This window comes from Stegodyphus dumicola, chromosome 11, assembly GCF_044657685.1.
Source record: "Stegodyphus dumicola isolate Sdum_Otavi_A_Nest chromosome 11, ASM4465768v1".
In the NCBI taxonomy this organism is placed as follows: domain Eukaryota; kingdom Metazoa; phylum Arthropoda; class Arachnida; order Araneae; family Eresidae; genus Stegodyphus; species Stegodyphus dumicola.
This window is the reverse complement of record NC_140778.1, coordinates 132,790,590-132,807,950: the sequence shown is the minus strand read 5'-3', so window position 1 is coordinate 132,807,950 and position 17,361 is coordinate 132,790,590. Positions and strand designations below refer to the sequence as shown.

Below are 17,361 nucleotides of genomic sequence, written 5' to 3'. Positions count from 1 at the left end.
ACCCAGACTACTATGCATTTGAAAACTGCATATATTAAAAGAGAAATACAGTAAAGCACACTTAACACGCCTTTCAATGTTTCGTTCAGAAAAGATATATAAATAAGAGAGATATATAACCGAAATTTTAACTTAGGATGACTTGCATACACTGCTTTAAACAGTTTTATCATTGTGCCCATTTCTTTACACAATTTTATCCTACATTTGGTTTCTTAAAATGTTATTCATATTTTAGTCAAACATTTTATTTTTGAAATCGCAAGAATCACATATCATAAGATTAAAAAGTTTTAAATTTAAAAAAAAAAGTACAAATACTAAATTTTACGCAAAAATTTATTTTTTCTTCTCTTTTTCTTCAGTCATTCTGCTTCATTATTGCTCTTTTTCTTTAGGCACTCTGCAAGTATATTAAAAAGCATCCAACTTTTCGAAACAATCATTTTAAATAAAGTTATCGCCTTCCATTTCATAAAGGTCCACAAACAGCCGAGCGGTAAAATCACTGAACACTGGTAGTTGACTCCGGGATTCGAATCCCGGTAAACGGGCTGGTTGCATGGCCGTTTTCGTGGATTTTCTCATGTGTGACGTGTATGCCAGCTGGTTTCCTTTAGAAATTTCTTCACGAAGGCATCCTTCCTTTTAGGCAGATAGCCCTGCTTTGCCGTAACTTAATAATCCAATTCAATCCATTCCATCAGAGCCTTTATGTCTTTAGAGGCTAAGCATTTGGAAGGTATGAGATAAAAGGAAAGACTGGTCTCAACAAGAGGTTTTGGTTTATTAAATTATGACAAAGCACACTAGGGCTATCACGAGGGGGAAAACGTCTTTTAGGTGACATCCACATACATCACTGGATAAACTCCTGAATCTTCAAATAATTCGACTGAGAAATCATGGGATTCTCCGTTTAAGATACGATATGATGTTCTATAATGTAATTTAAATTTATACAACCATATAATCTAAAACCAGCCTCTCTTCACTTAATCTGCAATGATATTGTTTTTGCCTTTTCTGTTAACACAAGCTCAATTGATGGTATTTGCTGGTATGCACGTCTAAGTGTTTTCTCTTTCTCTAAATTCTTTGAAGTATCTATCCTGAAAGTATCTTCAAAAGCGTCCAACTTTTTGAAACATCTTGTATGTCTGACAGCCAAATTTTCCTGCAAATTTTCGCTTACTTTTCTCCCTAAGTTTCTTCTTTCCTTCTACAGTTATTTTCAGTACTCACACAAGAAAATTAAGATTTTTCGATTGCTGGACTTCCATAAATTTTGCATTCTTGCCAATTTTTAAAAAATATGAATTACTTGAATTGAGTTTCAGCTGAAGACAGCTTTTCATTTTCTAGTCATTTTAACTATAATTAAAGTTTAAAGCGAAGTCCAAAGGATAAATATTTAGTTAAAAGATTTTTTGCTAAATGACAATGAAATAAAAGAGTCCAACAGTGTTCTGTACCACCGAGTAACCCGATTCTTATATCTGCTGAAACAATCTAAATCATATTAAAGATCATGTTTTTTTATACAATCTATAACGCGAGGGAAAAATTAGATTCTTAAAACGTTTTTTCTAAGAGAATTAATATAAAAATTTATGTTTATATATATATTTTTAAAGCTGGGACTTGAAGCAAACTGTCAAACTTTTAAATTTTAATTTACATGGTGGTTATAATTGAAGTTCCACTTTGAAATGGTCATAAAAGGAAAACTACCGGACCAAATGTTATCACACTTGGGAATCGTGTAAAGGAGGTTATGGGAATTTATTTTCCCCCGGAAAAAAAAATCTGAAATGTTTCAGATTTTAAATTACGTCCAAAGGGGCGTTTTTTAACATTTTGTGTGTTACCTTTCTTTATTAAATATCATGTTCCTCGCACTTAAACCATAAGATCCAGTGCAACAGCAATATCGCAAAATAGTTTAAAACGAGCATATCTTTAGAATTTCCGATACAGAGACTCACGCGCTGGAGATAAAAATGTTTTTTCTGCACAACGTTGCCATTGCTCGCTTTGAAATACTTGAGTTTGTTAATCAAAAATTCGTCAAAGTTTTAAAAAATAGGAAATCGATCATAAAACAAATTTCAAATTTCAAATTTGGTCTTCCACATGCTCATATTCGTTGGAGGATTACGTTATTCAAAATTCGATGACTCTATGTACCGTTGTTATATCACAATACGAGAAATATACATACATTTATGCAGATTTTTCATTATTTATTTTCTTCAAATAAAATGCAGGACTCTAACATTTTGTGGCAACAGTTTGAAAAGTGAACCGACATTTATGAGTCCGACGCAAAATGCCAAAACGAAACTAATAGTCCTTCGGGATTCAAATCCCTTTGGACTAAAAAGAGTTCAAAAACTCATTACCAGAGAAAAATTGGCGCTGTATGCAATATTGTTAAATGAAATAAGACATAAAAACATCGGTTTAAAATGTGTTTAATCGTTTCCGAAACGTGTTACAAAGCATGTTCAATGTAGCGTCCAGTATTTTCGGAAAGCAAATGTTACGGACATGTCGGTGTATCACATTTTTCATTTCTGCCAAATGTTTCAGATTATCACCATAAACAGTGTTTTTGAGATAACCCCATAGCTAAAAATCACAGAGGCTGAGGTCTGGTGGGAAGAAGGGAAGTGTCGGCTCGTAAGACGTTCATTCGCGAAATGTTGCCTAAGTAACTGTGCGACACATGTGAGGTGGGGCCTAGCCCTGCATAAAAATCGTAGTATATAAAATGCCACGTTACTGCAGTTCATGTATCACGAAACATTTTAACATTGACTCTAAGCGAGCTGCAATCACAGTGGTCCAGCTGTCGACTGCTATTCAAAGAAAAATGGTTCAGTTATGAAACTAACTGTCATTCCACACCAAACGGTGTGGAGTGACTGCTATGCAATCGAATGCAGTAGGAGAAAACAATGGAATTAGGTAGATAACATGAGGGATTTCTTTGGACCGAATCGATTAAAAGCGTTTTGAACCAGCATATTCATGTTTTAGGGCCGAATTCAGGCTTCAAAAATTACAAATTAGCGATCTGTAAGAAAACGATTCCCAGATTGTACGTACTTGTGCGAGTGATTTGCGATCTCACATTTTCTAATAGCTAATTCGTGGTTTTCACGGACGAATTTCTCCCTTACATGGATGGCGCACTCGACTTTTATCGAATTTGACGCCTTTAAATGGTAATTTTCTTACTTCAAAGTTTCTTAAGTGTATACAACATATTAAACCCGTGTAACAAAAGGTTAAGTTATATTTGGACACTTCTTTCATTTAACAATATTGAATACAGCGCCATTTCCCCCCTAGTGGTGAGGTTTCGAACTTTCGTTTTTTCGCGGAAAATAAATTCCTATGACCTTATACGATTTCCAAGTTTGATAACTTTGGGTTCAGTAGTTTTCCTTTTATGACCGTTTCTTTAATTATAACCACCCTGTATATTATTAAATTTTAATTTGAAGCTATGCGTTTTATGTATACCATGCGTAAGATTTTCGCTTTTATGGAAAAAATAAAGAATCGAAGCAAATATACTTAGGATAATTAATCAAAACTGAAAAACTTTCTCCTCCTTCAGAAAATAAAATATTGAAACTTCGACCTTAGTTATTGGATTATCGAAATATTCAATTTGATTTATCTTCTAAGTCCTAGTTCCGTCAAAAATTCCGAATTACTGAAGCTGAAGTAAAAGGTTTAGTATATATTCACTGTATGTTAATCAGAGTTAAGTAATCAGAGTGTAATAAAAATAGATTATAGAATTTACGCTGATGCAACTTTTTGTCTGAATGCACAACATGTAATGGAAGAGAAAGCTTGCAGAGATTTGTTTTTGACATACGTCTAAAAGTAGATGTCATACTCCTTTTGTCTCTTCAATGTCAAAAAACCTTCCTTTGAGAGGCAACTTTGGTTTTTGGGAAAGAAAAAAAATCACAAGAAGACAAACTTGAAGAACATGCAGGACGATTGAGTACACATACTTATTTTCGGAATACAAGCGGTTCTCCGATTGGTTATTGAATAATGAAAAAAATGCATTGTCACGCAATATAAAACATTTGGAATGCGTTTGCTGACTGAATAACGTAAGATTAAAAGTCATCTGCTTAACTCACAGCCATTTACAAGTCAACTACTCGGGCAATTGTAGAATTGTTTTGATTTTGAGCTTGTAAGACAAACCTAATATCGCTGGATTTAAACACTTCTTTAATCTTCCGAGAACATTCCTTCTTTAGCTCATATTCCAAGAATATTAAGTGAATACAATTATTGCAAAAGAAATTGAATATTCATTTGCACTACGGCTTGGTAGTTTACTAACGAGTTAAAAAAACTTAAATTCTGCTTTTTGTGTCTAAGAATACAACATTATATTAAATATTTACAAATAAAATATTAAATTGGAGATTTAATTGGAGCCTCACCAGTTGCCTAGCATTTGAAGATTGTTAAATACTAATTGTTTGTTGCGAAGTCTAACCCAGGCTTGCATGGTTGATTTTCGTAGTTTTCTAGGTTCTCTTTACAAAGGTTCTCTATGAAAGCATCTTAACCAAATAGGTCCCATGTTCTTTCTCGTATGTTCAAATAACCAACTAACCTAGTTTAAGCACGATTTCCAAGTGAAGTTACTAGCAAAACCCGAATACTCATTAAAAATCATGTTGCTTGCCAATCGGGAGTAACATGAAAGATACAGCTCCAATAATTGAATTGCTGTTACGGTACGCTGTTTCTAAACTTAGATGGTCATTCCTTAATTAAATACAATTGATTTGTAACTTGTACTAGAGCTAACGGTAAGAATTGAAGTGCAAATAAATAATATCGTGTGCGATCTTGATAAATATAAAATTAGAAATATTTGCATTCAGACAGAAAGTTTTTTGAAATATTTGCAATTACTTTATAAGAAGAATTTATTAATAACCGTAATAATTACTTATTATATTGCTGATGATTAGAATTCAGTTCTTGACAATTACATTCTAAATTAGAATTTTGGGGATATATTGAAAATATGCTACGCATAAAAATACATTTTAGCATAAAAAATGAGTTGGTGTTTTATGTTTAAAAGACTTCTTAAATTCATTTAATAAACATCGTACCCTAGTTGTTAATTGAATCCAGAATTTGGGTGTCGTTTGTATAATTATTCTTACTTGTCCACAGAACCTGCTGACTTATCCAGCCATTAAGTAGCTGCAGATCATTTCTACATAACCATTGAACTTCCATTATTTCAGTCTCTAGAAGGTTGTATGTTTATATCATAATTTGACTTTTATAAAAATGATTATTTTAAATCTTATGTTTCTATAAACATATACTGTGCTTTAAAAGTATGGAGGATAGTATCAGCCGCTTTTTCAGCCACTTCATAAGCAACAATTTGTTATGCAGTTAATGTCTTAAAATATTTTCATAAAATTCAAATAAACATCAAACGAAAATTCTCAGTTTTAGACAATTCGATTTAAACGAAGTAAAGTAGCAGACGATAAAACGCCGAAGGTAAAAATTTACTCTTATTAAAAAAAAAAAAAAAAAAAAGGTAGAGAGAAATTAAAAAAAATAGTTAAAAATTTTAATAATATCATCTATAATTTAAAAAAAATAGCTTTTCATATAGTATTAATAAATATTTATTACGCATCCTTAAGGGAAAAAATTTTATATAATTAATTCTTCGTAAAATCTTCTCTAGAGGTTTGTATGTTTATATATTAATTTGACTTTTATAAAAGTGATTATTCTAAATCTTATGTTTCTATGAAAATATACTGTGCTTTAAAAATATGGATGATAGCATCAGCCGCTCTTTCAGCCACTTCATAAGCAACAGCTTGTTTAGAAATAAATTATGCAATTAATGTCATAAAATATTTTCGTAAAATTCAAATAAACATCAAAGAAAGTTCTCGGTTTTAGACAATTCGATTTAAAGGAAGTTAAAGTAAAGTAGCAGACGATAAAACGCCAAGGATAAAAATTTACTCTTACAAATATTTTTTTTTAGAAGGAAGAAAGAGAGAAATTTAAAAAAAATAGTTAAAAATTTTGAATAATATCATCTATAATTTAAAAAAAATAGCTTTTCATATAGTATTAATAAATATTTGGTTGATCTTTACAATATGGTAACTGGTAGTTTGGCGACATTTTGGAGGCGATAAAGGTTACTACCTGGGACTTTGGTAATAATGTGAGCAGTACTCAGTTCCGATTACGCATTATTTTGTGTGAGGGAAATGAGAGATCATGGGATATGTCATGTGATATTAATGGACGAATTACGGTTCTTTAATCGGAAAAGGGGGGAAATCGGGAAAAATCTGGAAATTTTGTATTTGGCTTTATTCTGTGTTGTGTGAAACGGTGTTGGTTAATTTTTGGATCCCATGGCCGTAACTAAAGTGAATTCGAAATGGGTATTTAGTGGTATTGAAAAGGGTAGTAATAAATGTTTGTTTAAGGTTGTGCGAGATAGAAATAAAGATGTTTTATTAAGTTATTTATTTTACCTGGTACCTTGCTGTATAAGTATGATTTTAAAGATCCTGAAACAGAAAGAAGAAAAGTTTATCAGACACGTAATCAAGATTCTGAAGAAGATTAGGTAAGTTAGTATTTTTAATTATTTGAGGATATTATTTTTATGCATTGTTCTAAATGTAAGGTGGAAAGGAATTTGGTATTATTGGGAAAATTGTTATTAGCAATGATTTAGTTTAAAGTAATTAGGATTGTAAGGTAATTTTTATTAATTTAATGTATGTGCTCATTTATATTTTAAGTAGTGTTTTTGAATTTAATTATATTTTAATGAAATGATAGTTATTTTGTGAATTTTATGTTTGTAGGAATTTGGTATACGTTTTAGTTGAAGTAAACGTGCATGGAAATAATTTAAATATCTGACACTAAGTATTTGTAATAGTTGCGGTATGAATTCGTTGGTGACGTTTATAATATAATAGATGATTTAGAGGTAAAAGTTTTTGGATATTTTATTTATTTTATATGTGGAAATGTTCATATTTGGAAAGGGTAAATACTTTTTCGCGATCAGGTAATTTCATATATGTTCTTTTTACCGGGTTTAAAGATTGAGAAAATTGTCATGTATTTTCGTGAAATTTTCCTAATTTATGAGAAAAAAGCAGTGTACATGGATATAGTGAAGAGTGTGGGCAATGCCATTTTTGTGCAATTCTGGGATGTTTTTTTAAGTAAAAATAAGTCGACGTGTACATGGTTTAGTGATATTTTAATTAAATGATAGTTATTTTGTGAATTTTATGTTTGTAGGAATTTGGTATACGTTTAAGTTGAAGTAAACGTGCATGGAAATAATTTAAATATTTGATACTAAGTATTTGTAATGCTTGCGGTATGAATTCGTTGGTGACGTGTATAATGTAATAGATGATTTAGAGGTAAAAGTTTTTGGATATTTTATTTATTTTATATGTGGAAATGTTCATATTTGGAAAGGGTAAATACTTTTTCGCGATCAGGTAATTTCATATATGTTCTTTTTACCGGGTTTAGAGATTGAGAAAATTGTCATGTATTTTCGTGAAATTTTTCTAATTTATGAGAAAAAAGCAGTGTACATGGATATAGTGAAGAGTGTGCGCAATGCCATTTTTGTGCAATTCTGGGATGTTTTTTTAAGTAAAAATAAGTCGGCGTGTACATGGTTTATGTGTATGTGTTATTTTGAAAAACGCGTAAGGTATTGTGCACTTTTTCCCAATTTTGCAGTGAATATTTGTCATGATTAAGCAGTTTTGTTTGATAATATTTCTAGCATAAGTGTAATTCGGCTAGTAGATTGTTGGAAGAAGTGTTCAGTAGATAAAAAGAAAAGAAACATGTCTTTACTTCGTGAAGACAAAATGGCGGCGGGGGAAAAAAATAGAGGGTTGCTGTATGAAAGTTGGTTGCCAAATTTTCGCCAAAAAATCGCCAAGTTACCATAATGTAAAGATCAACTAAATATTTATTACGCATCATTGAGGGAAAAACTTTCATATAATTAGTTCTCCGTAAAATTTTACTTGAAATTTAAGGTTAAAAATAGATGTGGCAATTCACTGTAATAAAAATCTATAAACCACATCTGGCGTTATTATCGCTCAAAAAAGAGATGCCAAATTTGAAAACGCGAAAATATGTAAATTCGTGTATATCTTAGAAAATTTTGAAAAAAAAAGTCTAATGTTTTGCAGGTATGCTTAGAAATACACCTACTTTAAGATGATGGTAAAAATTTTATAGGTTATAATTCAAAAGTTTTTTCGAAAAATTTATAAAAATTATTTAAAAATAGAAATTTAAAAAATAAATCACAAAAAATGGGTAAATTGTATTTGGAATGAACCTAAATTTCGAAATGCGAAAGGAAAAATAATAAAAGTTTAATAAAAAAAAGATATATTAATAAATATTTGCCAAATTCAATTAACATTGAGGAGCTAAAGTTTTGAGAGCTAATATTTTAAAAACTACTGGTACGAGTTTTACAAAATTTAGTATTCTGGCATAATTTGAGACGTAGAATCGAAATATGGAAAACAATTGGTATGTTATTTCAGAAAAAGTCCGATTTTGTGTCAAAATACCTATGTTAGAATAGTGCTATATATAAATCTAATATATATCCTAAGTCGTGCTTTCGACACATGAAAAACGCAGTTTGAATTTTGTCAATCGGCCCAGTAAAACAAAAGATATAGCATTGTCCTTTTTTTTTTTTTTTTTTTTTTTTTTTTTAAGCAGTGTTCGCAAGGTCTCAACCTCGCAAACGACTGAATTAATTATCTAATCAAGGGCTGAATAAATGCAAATTTAAAAAGCTGTAAACACATTTTCACCTGTGTCTCCAAATTCAAGAGGATTATACTTATACATATATTGAATAAAATATGATTTAAATAATTACCTTCCTGGCTGAAGAATGCATTTGTAATTTCTTGAGCAATCGTGAAACCCAAGGCCCCAAAATTTAAATACCTTGTAAAATGAAATATACGAATTAATATCAACGATCCAGTATTTCTTCTAACTTATAAATGATATAATACATAATCAAAAGCATTTATGATTAACTTAATTGAAAGTCGTATATGGGGAAGATAAACAATGGAAAACGTTTTGATGTTAAAAATATTTTTAAAAAAATATTTGAACAGTTACGGTATGTTACGTTATGTTACCTTGCATGTATCATCCACTTGCTTTGGCAAGTGTTGCCATTGCTTGAAATATTAGTTCTTTTCTTATTTTGCACGCGGTTTCACACATAGCCTGTTTTCAGAGTTTTGCCAACCCAGGAAATAAATATCTTTATTTAGTATTTCAAATTTAATTAATGATAATTACTTAATAAACTAAGAGATTAAAATGCAATAAACGTCTTAGTGTTAGTTTAAATTTTTTAACCTTATTTTGAAATTCTATGCCTGGTTAATGCAAATTAAATGTATCCAATTTATAATATGTCCAAATGAAATATTTTGTGAGAATTTGAAGCTATACTGTAATCAATAAAAGATAATTCTAATGCTACATATTATGTATCTGATACAGTATTTTTTTTCATTCGTTTCGGTACGCAAAATTTTAAAAATAGTTGATGCCATAAAAGTACTCAGGAAATTTTACATATAACAGTCGCAAATTATTTAGTTTTTCAGATGCTACAAACGAAGTTATTTTTCCATGTTTTAATATTTCCATTTATCTGCAAGATAATTATTAGATCATATATTAAAACGCATACTTGACTATTATATTCTTGAAAATCATTATATTCTTGAAAATAATACAGTTTTAAAGAAAACTATTCATAAACAGCAATTACGAAAAATGTTTATCTATTTTAAAAATTACTGGTTGAAAACTGAGGCTTCACACTTGATCAAAGAGACTATTGCCAATTTTATTCTGCTTGTCCAATAATATTAATAAGGATTATGGTTCTCGTAAGTAATGAGTTCTGTGAAAAGATTTCTATTATTTCAATAGCGAAAATAAAATTTGTAAATAAACAGCTTCAAATAAACACGCGTTGATTAAATGCACTAAAACTGGAAAGATATGAGTTAAAATGAAATTTTTGGTTTAATATCACTGAAAATAAAACAATGCTTTCTGCAAACAAATCCATATTACCAGCCACAAATTTAATTGGATTGAATGGTTACGATTTTACTTTTATTATCATAAAGAGAGTTCAGACAACTGGAATCAGTGGAAATTTTCATACATTTGAAATAGAAATTTCTGATATTTTATTACAAAACCTTTTTCAGCTGCAAGTGGGAAAACGACTGAAGAGAAGTTGGTGATCATGCGAAACAATGAAAACAATGAACTATTTATTTAATTATGTATTTATTTAATTATGGCAAAGCACACTAGGGCTATCTGCCTAAGGAGAGGGATGCCTTCGTGGAGGACTTTCTAAGGGAAACTGGCTCGTATACACGTTACACAAGGGGAAAACCCCGAAAACACCCATGCAGCCAGCCCGTTCGCGGGATTCGAACCTCGGACCGAACTACCAGTGTTCAGCGACTTTACAGCTCGGCCGCTGGTGGGCAACAATGGACAAGAAAATTAGAGAAAGCTTAATGAAAACACTGCTACTGACTCCATCTATTAATGAAAAATGAAAATAACTGTGGAATAATTTATTTAAAAGCTGAGCATAAATTTGGATCATTAACTAAAACTGAAAGAATTTTATGAATTAAAAATGCGTCTGGAAAATCTAGTTACCCTACGGAAGATGATTTTTAAATAGTTTTAGCTGCAGAAAAATGGAAGTTAGAATTTTATGATCAGCAATATTGGGCAGCAGCGGATTTGTGTCCTTTTTTTTTTTTTTTTTTTTTTTTTTTTTTAAATATATGATTCCTGTTCATTAATGCTAAGTTTTAAGGCTATCTTAGTCCGATCAGCGTGTATTATCTTAGTCCGATCAACGTGTATTATCTTAGTCCGATCAATGATGGAACACAATGGCAAAGAATATGGTTTGCACTCCACGATTTCACATACGAAATAGAATCTTTAAGTATGGAAGTGCAAACTAAATTTAGTAAAATGCGTAAATTGATACTATTATAAATAAAAGTAAAATAATTGCTAAAATAAATTTGATACCTAATTTTTTAAAAACTTTTAAGGCATTTATTTAATTGTTTGTAATTTGAAAAGGCTTTTTATATATATTGCTTCATTGTTTTTTAGTTTAAAGAATGTGGTAAAGTAATAAAGAAAGAAAATTCCATCTTTGACTGTAAGAAAAGTATTCCTTCTAACCAGCATGGCAACAAAATAAGCGTGACGTCATAATGTTTTCAAGTTTTCCGATACATCCAATGGCATAAATTTATTCTCAATTAAGTTCCTGTTTTGTTTAAAGATCACAACATGACTTATAATTATCGGGCTATCGTCTTGTATGATGGCGACTGGATGTCGAAAAATGTTGTGTGTCAAAAATTCAGCACTAAGCAAAAGAAATTCTATATCGAATTTTTAAAAAAAAAATTTGAAATTGTGTATTGTCATTACAAACAGATATATCAGAAAACGGTCTCAGCAAGGTCTTTTGTCTGGAATCCATAACTGGACAGTCCAAATGCGCATGACACATCGATAGCTAGCAGCGCAAGCGTTTAGTGATTGGAATAATATAATTCATCGTACTATTTTAATGGGCATCTGATATAAAACAGTTATTTTAATATCTAAATCATGTTGTAAAAAATTAAATAGTTAACAAAAATTTTAAAACAGAACTTAAAATTGGCTGATAACTTACGATGGTCGATGCATGTGGAAAAAAGGATATTGCAAGATTCCTGCAGGTATATCTGTAAAAAGAAAACTATTCGTGAGGAATGCACAGAAATAATAAAAAAATTAAATCACATTTAATTCAGAGGCACATCAATGTTCTGAAATATTGAAACAGCATTGAATTTTGGATCTGTAAATCCTAAACCTCCTCGAAGGTTTCGGGTACTTTTCCCTACAGTAAACGTTTTTCGTAAGTTAATGAATGAATAGTAAGTACGTATCTTATAATGGAAACAATTCAAGTTCAACCAGCTGTTAAGCGTCCGGAGATAGAGAAAAGATATTAGGTTTTAATCAAGTGATTATTGCATTCCCGTGCTATTGGCGCTTATAGATTTCTAAAGAGCACTAGTGAAATTTGAATCTTGCAATTATTTCTAAGATATAACTACATTCTTTTGTTTTTATTAAAATTTATTTATTAAAGATCTTTTGATAACTGCACTTTGAAATTTTAGTGCTATCCATTTTCGTCTTTTCTTAGTTCAGTAGCACAAACGTTTAATGGGAAATGTACTGGTCTATCAAAAGGAACTTTGTTCCAGTAACCAAAAATTTATCATTAAAACTAAAAATAAAATTTAATAATTTTTAGGGAATTATACATGCAGATTTTTGAAAATAAAGCCATTGCCATTTAGATAAAAGTTTTATCAATGTAACTCAAAAAATCATATTAACAGTAAATTTTAAAATCCTAAAATACAGTATTTTCAAACGTTAGTAATTTGTTAATTAGTTAATTTCATTATATTTTCGACAGAATATGATTATTTTTGTATTCTTTCTCTCTTGTGGGAATTTAATTTACAAATTCTGAAATAATAATTATGGCATAAATGACTGACTTGGATATTTCTGATGAAATTTTCCCTGACACTATTAGAAATTAAAAATTAATACTTATTTAACTATTAATCGTGTACAGCTAGCTGTGACATTGGTTTTCGAAAGGTGGAGTATATATATTTTCGTGTAATCGTTTCGTAATGATCAATTACATTTTTCATAGCTGGCTATCAGTTGTTAAAATCTTGTACTTTTTTTTTTTTTTTTTTTTTTTTTTTGCAGCATTTTTTTACATTTTTGTCTAATTTATAGGGTTTATCTTGTGAAATTATTATTAATTTTTTTCTATATTTCGTGGCAAGATAACCTGACATCAAAGAATTGTACGGCTAGAATGCCCGTAACACAGCTTCTGCCATTCTAGAAACTATAATACCACTTAGACGATCGGCTGATGAAAGTAACAGTTCCGGTTGCCCATTTATACCCAAAATCTAATCAACTCTTTATACACTGCTCGACATTGAAAATGCAACACCAAGAAGGAGCGGTCAGAAATTTATGCAAATTAGAGTAGACGCACGTCACTGAGTTATGCGAAAGATGTGAAATGCACAGCTCTCCGACACACGTGAAGTAAGATATATAAGGGAAGATCGTGTCGTTATTTCTGCCAGATGAATTATCGAAGGAAGTTGGTTTTTGTCCCGGAGGATACGTGTAATAGGAGAGAATGCCAGGCAGCCGTCAACGAAGGCACTTCCAGCAGATAGACGATTTTACGAGGGGCATGGCGATCGGACAGAGAAATGCGGGTTGGTCCTTACGTCAAATCGCAGCTGATACCCACATGGATGCGAGCACGGTGCATCGGCTGTGGCGCACATGGTTGGGATAAGCAAATGTGGGAAGAAGGAGGGGTGCAGTTGCAGCCAGAGCGACGTCAGCACTGGATCGACGCATCCCCCGACAAGCTGTGGCGTTCCCGCAAGTCACTTGTACCGCGATTCTGCAGCATGTGCAAGATACCCTGGATGTTCCCGTGTCGACCAGAACCATTTCCCGTCGATTGGTTGAAGGTGGCCTGCACTCACGGCGTCCGATAAGAAGACTGCCATTGACCCTACAGCATAGATGCCAACGTTTAGAATGGTGCCGGACTGGAGTGATGTGGATGACAGATAAGTCACGCTTCTGTTTATCCAGTCACAGTTGCCGCATACGTGTGTGGCGTCGACGTGGAGACAGATCTAATCCGGCAGTAATTGTGAAACGCCCCACCGCGACAACGTGGCAAAATGGTTTGGGGCACTATTGCCTACGATTCCAGGTCACCTCTACTTCGTATTCAGGGCACAATGACTGCCCAACGATACTTGGATAATATATTGCGGCGGTTGCAATTGCCTACCTTCAGGGGCTGCCTAATGCAATTTTTCAGCAGGATAACTCCCAACCACACAGTGCTCGCATCTGCCAACATGCTCTGCAAGGTATACAGATGCTTCCCTGGCTAACGCACTATCCTGACCTGTCACCAATAGAACATGCGTGCGATGTGATTGGACGCCGTTTGCAGACTCTGCGTCGTTCAGAAGACGAACTGTGACAAATGGTTGAAAGGGAATGGAGAGCCATTCCTCAGTTCACCATCCACGTTCTTATTGACTCTATGCCTAGACGTGTTTCTTCGTGCATCGCTGTCCGCGGTGGTCCTACATATGCAACGGCATCAAGTCAAAAAGATAGTCCGTTTAATTGACAAACTGATGAATCTGGGACTTGATCTTTGTGCCTTATAATATCGACATATGATTCAACTTCTTCAACTGCTTGTATATATTATAACCCATCTACTTTTATGCTCTGAAGTGTTTGTAACCATTGTAATCTATTGTAATCCATCTGTTATAAGTCGCTGTGTATAGCAGCAGTCAAATATTTGTATATTCTCTCTCAGCATCTTTTTCTAAGTGCAACCAGGTAATATTGTCTATAACAGCTGTCCTTGTACCTATGGTACATTTAATACCAGGTGCTGTTTAGTATCTGTATATCTTGCATTTGCCTATTTACCGATGAATAATAATGTTATCTTTTGCATATGCACATTTATTATCAAGTGCTGTTAAATATCTGTATATATTGAATTTGCATATTTATCTGTTGCATATGTATTGTCCTAATAGTCTCTTTGTTGTCCATAGCAGCTATCAATGTACTTACGGTACATTTTTTACCAGGTGCTGTTAAATATCTGAATATATTAAATCTGCATATTTACCTATGAATAATAATGTTATTGTCTTTATTTTTATCTTTTGCCCATGTATTATCAAACATATAACTGTCTGTGTTCCCTCATAATGCACTATGATAATATCTACATTGAACGTATTTTGCGTTTTTCACTGTGTAATAGTATATAATATCTTGGCATATCTAGTTGGGCGTATTAATGGTACATTGTTTGCCAGTTGCTGTTAAACATCGGTATACCATATACTTGCATATTTGGCTATACATTATACTGTTACTGTCTTCTTTTCATCAATTGCCCATGTAATATCATACATTTAATTCTCTGTGTAATAATAACACTAAATGTAATGGGGTCGCTAGAGATTTTCATTGTATAATATATCCAACCATTATCCATTGTTTTAAATATATCCATTGTATTTATACCAACATTGAATGTATTTTGTGTTTTTCACGGTATAATATATGTTCATAATTTGTGGCATACTTAAGTCTATATTTCATCCTTTGCAAATGTATAGTAACACATTTAACTGTCTGCATCAATTTATTTGCTGCATAAGGATCACAAGTGTCATGATAATTTTAAATGTATATTTGTGTTACCAACACTGAATGTATTTTATATTTCTATTGTATAGTATTGTATAGTATCTACTGTATCGTATCGTATTATGGTATTGTTTTGTATTGTATAGTATCTTATATCAGTTGGCTTTATACAGGTTAAATATGTTAATTTTTATTCATTATAATCGTTTAATTAGCTTTTGTATTGTATTGTATTGTAGTATTGTATGGTATCTTATATAAGTTATCTTTTATGCAGGTAACTGCATCAATTTATTTGCTGCATTAGGATCACTGGTGTCATGACAATTTTAAATGTATTTTTGTGTCACCAACACTGAATGTATTTTGTATTTTCATTGTATAGTATTGTATAGCATCTATTGTATCGTATTATATTGTGGTATTGTATCTACTGTATCGTATTGTATTGTGGTATTGTATAGTATTGTATAGTATCTTATATCAGTTGGCTTTTAGTACAGGTTAAATATGTTAATTTTTTTTTGTATTGTATTGTAATATTGTATAGTATTGTATAGTATCTTATATTCGTTAACTTTTATGCAGGCTAAATATGTTATTTTTATTCCTCATAATCGTATAATTAGCCTTATTGCATGTTTTTCCCACAATACCACGGGATCAAGTGTATTGTACCGCTATTGCATTCTGTTACATTGTATTCTTTTATTTTTATTTCTTTTGGTATATCCTCTGTGTATTGCTGTAATCATTTACATTCATTATTTCACTATGTTCTCTATTTTTATGTTATATTGTCATTAAGTCTAATTCTACTGTCTATATTTTATTCATTGTATATTATTGGGCTGCCCAACATCAGACTGTACTTTAGCTTATGTATATTCTATATTTGTGTGTATTACACCTTTGTAAAATTTTTGCTTATTGTCCAAACTCGCCCTTTTTGGCCCTGCATGCTTTTGTTATTTTATTTAATAAATGTGGGGCCTGGGCGGTTGTTGGGACTGTCTTTCGTGGGCATTTGGTCTGTTGGACTGCCCCCGGGTTGAATTTGGCTCTGGGTTTGGGCGCCCGGCGCGTGGCGTCTTGTGATTCCTCTTTAGGCTCTAGATATAGGTGGACGTGGTGCTATACCGATTAACCTTTTGGTAAAGGGACAGTGCCCACGTCCTCCGTTGCTTATCGCTTATCCTACTGAGCCGACGTCGTTCTCGCTCTGTATTCTGACTATCATTTTGAAATAAAGATCACTTATTGCTGCTTGCTGTCTCTGTCTTTTTTCCAAATTTCATCACTTTCTGACTACTCCTTGGTGTTGCATTTTCAATGTCGAGCAGTGTATGAATGCAGAAAGATTAAGTACGGAAATGCAAATTTTTGGAAATTTCATACAAAAGTTATCGTAGACGAAAAACATCGCCACACACAGACACGAGACAGGCAGACGTCAGCGTAAAAATAGTAAAAACGTGTTAGGTTTAAGGTTTACCTTAATTCGTGCTTGTTGACTGAGAAGTTCCTACTTGTATTGTTCGACTTACAATATATATATCTGTGTATATAGGTTAGCGAGAGGTGAAAAAACACCTTAGATTCTTAACAAAACAAAAAAGGTAACTGGAAAAAATCTGAAATACATCTAGCAAATAATTTTTAGTTATAGATTTTGACTTAGGTACTTTTCCGTTTCGCCGGCGCAAATCTCGCCAAGCAGACTTTATTAGCGAAAACACATAGTATACACATGAAAAATGTTAACCAATGTTAGCTTTAAGAAATTTTTATTTTGAAGGCATAAAAATTTTA

At 32.0% G+C, this 17,361-nt stretch overlaps 1 protein-coding gene across 1 annotated transcript in view; it reads right to left on the bottom strand.

Annotated features, from left to right (window-relative positions):
* Positions 1 to 17,361, bottom strand: part of LOC118198482 (neprilysin-2-like) — a 123,805-nt gene that overhangs the window by 24,922 nt on the left and 81,522 nt on the right. The window contains exons 15-16 of the mRNA XM_035370178.2: positions 11,909 to 11,960; positions 9,017 to 9,087 (exon numbers count right to left, since the gene is read on the bottom strand). Coding sequence (XP_035226069.1) covers positions 9,017 to 9,087; positions 11,909 to 11,960 — 123 coding nt within the window. The remainder of the gene's footprint in view (positions 1 to 9,016; positions 9,088 to 11,908; positions 11,961 to 17,361) is intronic.